The 8,213-nt window shown below is 45.0% G+C and overlaps 1 protein-coding gene across 1 annotated transcript; it reads right to left on the minus strand.

Annotated features, from left to right (window-relative positions):
- Positions 1 to 4,985: 4,985 nt before the first annotated feature.
- Positions 4,986 to 7,535, minus strand: LOC147445896 (putative L-type lectin-domain containing receptor kinase S.7). The gene has a single exon (XM_086525237.1). It carries the CDS (start codon positions 7,135 to 7,137, stop codon positions 4,987 to 4,989), a length of 2,151 nt encoding a protein of 716 aa, XP_086381363.1. The 5' UTR covers positions 7,138 to 7,535; the 3' UTR covers position 4,986.
- Positions 7,536 to 8,213: the final 678 nt, after the last annotated feature.

Below are 8,213 nucleotides of genomic sequence, written 5' to 3' on the forward strand. Positions count from 1 at the left end.
AATAGGCTAAATCACCGGAAAATTTCCCTGATTGAATCTGATGGATTCTGAAGGGAATACTGATGATCATGCTGTGTGCAACCAGAGGATATGCATCTATGCTAAGTGACTGGGCATGCACGGTCTACGAATAGACTCACAAAAGTGCCAGATCACTGCTAATCTAGACTTGACTGGACTGATTGAAGTCTGATCATGCTGTAGCTTGTCCACGGACACATAGGGTTGGATGTGTGACGTGACATGAGTGATTGGGAAATTGCCGGCAATAGTCACAACTGTTCAGCTTCCAAGCGGGAAGACCAAGGGGCAAGCCCCGCTGTCCAAGATTTGCGCCAAAAGATGGCGGAAGTGGCGATGAAAACGTTGGTCCAAAGGTTGCTGTTTTGCCCAAAAAAATGCTAGGAATGCTGGCTGCTATCCTGCCCAAAAATGCTAGGTTTAGGGCTGAAAAACGCAGATCAGTGGGCTGCCGTCCTGCAAAAACGCTAGATCCACAGGCTGGCTGAAAAAGCGCTGATGCAAGGGAGTCCCTCCTGCAAAAAACGCTAGGCCAAGGATGGGGAAAAACGCAAGGCAGAGGAGAGGGCAGGTGGTGGCGATGAGGCAGAGGGAGGGAAGGCGCTAGTAGAGGGTGCAGAAGATCATGCAGATCCACAAAACGCTAGGGCTGAAGCAAAAAACGTTGGTCCCAAAAAAAAACACTGGTAGAGAGGGAAATCCTTCGCGATGAAAAGCTCTCAAGAGTCCTCCTAGGTGTAGGCGATGGCAGATCTAAGCCTAGAGCTCTGATACCATGTGAGAGTGAGCAGCAGAAGGTGGAGAGAGAGAGAGAGAGAGAGAGAGAGAGAGAGAGAGAGAGAGAGAGAGAGAGAGAGAGAGAGAGAGAGAGAGAGTGGCGATGGACACACAAGAGACAGATGGAAAAGACTAGCAAGCTGCAATAACTCCAGATGGCAAAAACTGCTTTGTACAAGATATGAATGGGAGAGTGTATCCCCCCTCTCCTATATAGAGGAGAATAGGGAGTAGGTAGGGTAGACTAGAAGCCCCAACGACCATGCACAAAAAACCCATAAATGAGGAACAAATGGAAAAGGACCACAATAGGTTCGCGGCCGGGCAAAGTGCTGAGAAAAACCCTAAAATGTGCCTGAAGATCCCTGTCCAACAGGTGTACGGGTGGCCAACCCACAACCAAGGGCCAATGCACGTGATGTGTGTGAAGCCTGTAGGCAGGGTGCGAAGCATTTGGAGATGAAGAATCTAACAACTAATGCCAGAGGTTTTGGGATATCTATTTGCTAATATTCTCATTTTGGAGGGTCACTTTGAAGGACCAGATTGAGCGCTTGTGGATTGCCAAAAAAGATTCCACGGTGTTGTCTACTATAGAAGTCTTGGGCGTTATTGCATCTGCATCATAACCCAGCGTTTTGCAGATTCACCGCGACGGAACATCAAGAACAATCAGCATTTTCAGTTTTCTTCCATAGACACCACAGATCAAGTTCTGAACCTCGCAGATCTCACCTTCTGGTAGCAGTTCCTCGCCGCACGGTCAGTTTCTGCAAGGTTTACAATTTCAGCCTGAAAAACGCAGATTTCAGCATGTGCGTTTTCAGCGCGTCGTCGTCGCATCGACATAGAGTCAGAATTCAGCAGATAAAGATTTGCAGATTTCAGCCTTTAGCAGCTTTTGATTTCAGCCCGTCTCGTCGTCGACGACATCGTCGGCAAGTCCAAGCATTGTAGAGATTTGTGCAATCATAAGTAGACCGCTCTCGCCATAGAGAGTGGGGCCTTCGGAGGAGGGTTTTACAATGTCTCTGGTGTCGTATCTCTCTTCTCTCTCTATCTCTCAGTCTCATACACTTGCATGCATAGTGTCCATTCACTTTGTTATGATCATTGCACTCTCTCATTAAGAACGGAAGGCTCTCCCTTCTATAAGAACAAAAGGAACCTTGAGCACAGTTCGTAGCACTCATCTTGAGCAGAGCGCAAACATTCATTCCGCTGCACCTAACATTGGATGACTAATGCTAGAGGTTTTGGGATATCTATTTGCCAATATTCTCGTTTCGGGGAGTCACTTCGAAGGACCAGATTGAGAGGTTTTGTTTTGGATTGCCAAAAAAGATTCCACGGTATTGTCTACAACAGAAGTCTGACTCCATTCAGAGACTTATGGGACATGCCAAGCAAGGTTTTGGTATGCATGCTGGCTCATTGACCTATCGTACATAGAAGTGTCCATCTCAACATGGCAAGAGTCTTCTAGGGAACCGAATGAACGTTCATCAAAGGATTTCGGAGAAGTAAGAAAATCAGATGATAGTACATCTAAGGGTACCGACGAAGCAGGGAAATCTATTGATGATCTATCAGAGAATACTGACGATTTAGTGATGTGTGAACGCACTTAGGACCGTCGGGATATTTTTTCCCTAACTAGGAGGTTTTTTCTCCGTGCATTGTATATACGCCCATCACTCTAGGGCTATCTTATCTTTCCATTGCACGTTAAGTAATACTACTCTCTGTTGTGTACCTTGAGCTTCTTTCGTCTTCTCCAAGCTGTGTGCATTTTCCTGCAACCCTATTTCCAACAATTGGTATCAGAGTAGATTGCGTCCTCTCGGACTTAGTCACCTGCATCACCAACACACTCATGCTCACTTTCTCCGATTTCAGTGAGCTTTGGTCAGCGTCAGCATGTTGACAAATACTTGGGGCAAGCTCGTAGAGCTTGGTCTACTCAGAATTTTCATACGGGCTTATTTCGACCTCCGTTTCCACTACAGATAGTATTGCACAGACAAATTCTTCCTTTTGTGCATAATTTTTTTCAGTGCCGTTTTTTGCATAACAGGTCCCTTACAGTCTGCTTTGGGGTGTGCTACAGCACGCGTTAGTCCCACTTTGTTTCTCCTCTTTTCGTCGGGAAGTTTTCACATCAGGTGCAGACATTCGTCATGGCTGACAACAATACAGATGTGTTCAAGATGTTTGCTGCTAAGGATAGATTGGATGGGGACAATTGTGTCAAAGGCCGTTTGGAATCTTGTGCAATTATGTGAAGGGCATTGATGTACGTCATGGTTCTGTGGATACAGAAGACTGTCGAGGATTTGATTGCATTATCTGTGAAGCGCAATATTACTCCTTACATTCGTTCAACTAAATCTGCAAAACATGCTTGAGATATTATGGCTGGTCTTTATGCAAGTTGCAATGAGGCTAAAATTGCATTGTTGCATAAAGAGCTGGAGTCGAAGATTATGCATGTAATGAGCAACTTATTTCTACAAGCGAAGTCATTTCTGACAGTTCACTTGTGCAAACTGTTCTTGATGCTTTGCCAGATTCTTACCAGACTTTTGCTAGTACTTGGAGACTTATGACCCAAGGAGATCGTGAAGTTGTCAATTTTGAAACATTATGTACATTGATGTTGTAAGAGTTACTTTCAAGAAAAAACAGGGCTAAACAACGTGCAATTGAACAGGCCTTTATTGTTGCTCATAGAAAAAGTGGTAATAGTAATGTAGCCACTTCTCATGGTTCTTCTGCGAGTGGAAAGGTACTTGTTCCTAATGCTTCTGTTGGCAGCACTTTGTCTGGGAATTCTGGTGAAAAGGGCAAAAAGATGTGTTGCCATTAATGTAAAGCTAATGATCATTTGATCAAGCAGTCTCCGAAATTGAAGGCAAAAGAGGCTAAGAAGGAAGAGGTTGATTCCACTACAAGTGCCGCTATTGTATAGTCTTCTGTGAAAGGAGATTGTGATGCTGATGTAGATGCAGAATGGGCTTTTAGTGCAGAGTGCACTTATGATCCTTCTGTCTATGATGCATGTATGTGAGTTGCTGCAAATGCTCATGTGTGGTATTCTGACAGTGGTGCTACCTTTCATCGTGACTTGTTCACCTCTCTTGAGGATGTCCCTCACAGGAATACAATCACTTGTGCAAACAATGCCTTTTATCCGATCAAGGGAGTTGGAAAGATTGTGTTGACTGTTGCAAATGGCAGCTCTTTCACACTTGTCGATGCACTTTATGTACCTCGGATAAAATAGAACCTTTTGTTTGTATCTGCACTTGCTAGACTTGGTCTTGTTGTCAAATTTGTGGATGACAGATCTGATGCTTTTGGACGGAGAGACTCGGAGGAAGTTGGACCCTCAAGAGTTGTACTTCGAAATTTGCGAAGAGCAATAATAAAGAAATACTGAAAGGGGCGCGAGTTTTTGGGGCCAATGGGTAAAGCTAGCATTTAAGAGGGGCTTAAAAGAAATTTCGGGATTTGAATGCAGTTAATAACTTAATGGTATGGCCATTATCTCTGAGCTCATGGCAATACGTGTCATCTTTAGAGGATTCCACTTAGAATTGTTATGGAGAAGATCTACGAGTGATTACTTTGTTTAGTACTTCACCTCTCTTGTTTTTAGCTTTATAGTGAATCATTTCTGAAGTCAAATGTTTCCCCTAATGTGAGGTTTACTGAAGCTAACGGAGCTGAAGAGACATTTGGGATTTGAATGCAGGCTTACAAGTTGAATCTCTGATGGCATAGCCACTCGGAGAGCATATCTGCAAAGCGTTTGTTGCATGGAAGCCATGAGATGTTAAGTTTGAGCCCTACTGCCAAATACCTTGTGGTCTCAAAGACATGTCGAGGGTTCAAATGTGGCCTTGGAGGTGGAAAGACCAACGGCATGACCGCTTAGGCAATGGTCACGCAATGCATAGTTATCTGTTACTTTTTGAAATAATTGTACCTCATGCATGGTCATACGTGCACCAATTATTTTTCTTATATGCAACTATGCAAGACCTTTTGTAACTATGCCGGTTTTAGCATAGTTTCATCTTTAACATCTTACTGATAACTATGCTCTGCATGACCACATCCTGAGAGAGAGAGAGAGAGAGAGAGAGAGAGAGAGAGAGAGAGAGAGAGAGAGAGAGAGACTATTCACCATGGGCAAAAAATAGCTGGAGACATATAGCCAAGAGATGTTGGAGATAATTGGCCAACAGGTGGGTTGGAAATCCCATTTACATAGGGAGATATTGGCACACTCCATTTGTTATCCAAATACAAAGCCTCTGATGCAGACCGCCAGCTCTGGCTTCGTAAAGATGGCCCTATTGCAGGTAGAGGCTGTATCCACAAAAAAGTTTCTCCCTGAAGAGCTTGGCATACTTGCCTCATTGTCGGCCGCAACTTGGGAGATGGGTTTACACACATCAGCGCCAGATGTAGCACTCGTCTCCACTGACTCCTCTCCAAGTCTGACATGTCGATGGTTATTGTGGGGTCAAGAGCATCCATGAGTTGATTGCCCCTGTAAAGAATCCATATCCAATCAACGAGTCGCATTCCTTCGGATTCCAGTCCACAGCTAGCCGATTCAAGCATCGCCGGACGGCCACATGCGACTACAAGCACAAGCACACCATAGCTATATACATCAGCTTTGTCAGTAGCTTTGTTGCTGAATACGACCTCCGGAGCAACGTATCCAGGGGACCCTGCTGCGGTCATGGTTACGGAATGTTCATCGTGGCGAATGAGACGAGCAAGGCCAAAGTCACCGAGCATGGGCAAAAAGTCTTCTGTCAACAAGACATTAGCTGCCTTGACATCTCTGTGTAGCACACGATCTACCACATGTTTATGCAAATACTCTAATGCAGAAGCCACCCCCAGAAGAATGTCTAACCTTACCTTGCTTGAGAGGGTTCCTTTATCCTTACCATACAGGTGGTGATTTAGGCTCCCTCTTCTCATGTATTCATAGACTAAAAGTGCCTCACCCTCATCGATGTAGCACCATCCGAGCAATGGCAGCAGGTTTTTGTGTCGAAGATTGCTGATGATATGTATTTCTGTGGAGAAATCTAGCTCTTTCCTGCATCCCTCCTTCAACCTCTTAATGGCTACTGTTTGTCCATTCACTAGTGTGGCTTTGTATACCATGCTGAAAGTGCCTTCACCGATCTTGTTACTTGAAGCGAAATTGTCAGAAGCCAGCACTAGCTCTTCATAACTATATTCCATCAAGGTGGACTGGCACACAAGCTTCTCGATAAAGGCACGACTACTGCTTGCAATCTGAGGAAAATGCCCTTGATTGTGCACAGTAATAAGGCCTTTTCTCTTCTTGATTGCTCTGGGAATGTGGTAAAGCAAGACAAAACATATGCAAAGGAACACAGCACCCGACAGCGTTACAACCAAGGGTATGAGAAGCTTGTTTCCGCTGCTTGTAGGGGGGTATGTCGTGAGATTCCATGCATAGAGGACATGGCCCTCCATGCTATCGTCGCTTGCATTGCTAGAAGCTGAGAAACCTACATACATGTAATCCTGGAAGACATCAGATAGGTTGTACTTGAGACTAAGGCAAGGCGAAGAAGGTTGCGGTGCGGAGCTTGAGTTCGTCATCCACACCTGGATAAGGCTTGCTGATGCATTGTATTCAATCCAAACCTGAAAAGTGAGGTTGTTGTAGAGGCAGAGTTCAGGGTTGGATGAATTAGGATTTGAGTCCACATATTTGATCGATTTAAGAGAATTGATATCAATCCCAATATGCGAGCCGCTTGGATCTGCAAACTCTTCAGATATATGTGTGTCAAACTCCACCGCAAAGAACCGATAGCTGTATGTTGCGTTGGGCCTAACAAGGCCCAAGTACCTACCATAGCTCCTCTCAGGAGCTTTGTCATAGTCTGCAATGAAGAAGGCCATGCCACTTCCGCAATTTGGGTAAGGATTGGTGGTGATGATCTGGAAGGTAAAGGAGCTCTTGAAGGAGATCATCCCATAATCAGCATATTTGAACTGGACCTTATCTTTGTAGATGATTTTGCCAATGTTGCTGACGGCTCTTGTTTGGGACTCTCTCGGGTCTGGATTGAGCCAGACGGAGTCATCAGCATAACTTACATCCTGGCCATGATACCAGTCATCCTCTGGCACAGATTTGATGGACTCATAGCTTGCAAAGGTAGGGGCTGTGATTAACCTTAACCCCTCCTCTGCATGCAGAAATTTGCAATAAAGGAGGAGCAGATTGATGAGAAGCACTTGGAGGGGGTTAATTATGCGCCCAAGCATAATGAGAGCAGTATTTAAAGCCCAAACCAAAGCTTAATTTCTGAGAAAGAAGCTAATCAATGGTTATACATAGCAGGGGGATTGAACTCTACATGGAGTGTACAAAAGCATTGCAACAGAGAAAATTCGGAGAAGGGCACCTAATTAGCATTTAGGATACCCTTAATAACGTAGATTAATAGAGTATAGTTTTAATAAGGGTTGTTGTGGGCTGCTGCAGGTTGCTGTAGGATTGAAAAGGAGGAGGTTGAGAAATGTGGGGATGTACTGTTGTAAGTCAATCCTCAATAGGAACAGTGGTGAAGGGTACCTGGGGCATCACCATCAGGAAACATGGCCCTGCTCACAAGTAAAATACTAGTGTCAAGGAGGACATCATCTTATACGTTCACAATCTAGGCCAGCATGCCCCCCTCTCCCTCCCTACTTTATGAACCGCGCTTCCAATTTTTGCTAGTTTTAAGAGGCCTTTCGCACAAGCGGGGATTAACCCTTGCTTCGTGAGCTCAACAAACACTGCCAATGGGGTTGTAACTCTGTCGATTTTGGCTAAGTTACAAACTGCTCTCTCTATCCCTGCCACTCTTCAAGCAAATGAACCTGCAAAGTCACTACTGACATCAGCTCAACGTTGCCAACAGACGTGCGAAAGGCCTCTTACTTTCTTTTTCCTAAGGCCTTCAACGTCCTCTCGGGTGGGGCAGGGGGAGGGCCTCGCTTATATCTCACACGGGCATATGAGGAGATGGGATTTGTGTTGGGATGATTGAGCACCATAGGTCTCGGGCTTCAGTGGACAATGCAAACTGGAGTTTACTTCGGGCCTATCTCCGCCACCTCCCTCGCAGGATTGAACCCACAACCTAGGATATGAGAGCCATGTGGCCTAACAACCTCGCCCGCGCACGTCACCTGTGAAGTGTAGATGTTTCCATGGAGTTTGGAAGTGTAGATGTTTCCATGGAGTTTGGACGTGCAAAAGTATCGGAGCGAGAAAAAGTAAACTTGGGTATTTTTGTAAACTGAGTACTCGAGTTTACAAAAACATCCGAGTTTACTTTTGCGACAAAATTTAC

The sequence above is a fragment of the Adiantum capillus-veneris genome, chromosome 12, assembly GCF_014529385.1.
Source record: "Adiantum capillus-veneris isolate H3 chromosome 12, ASM1452938v2, whole genome shotgun sequence".
Lineage (NCBI taxonomy): Eukaryota > Viridiplantae > Streptophyta > Polypodiopsida > Polypodiales > Pteridaceae > Adiantum > Adiantum capillus-veneris.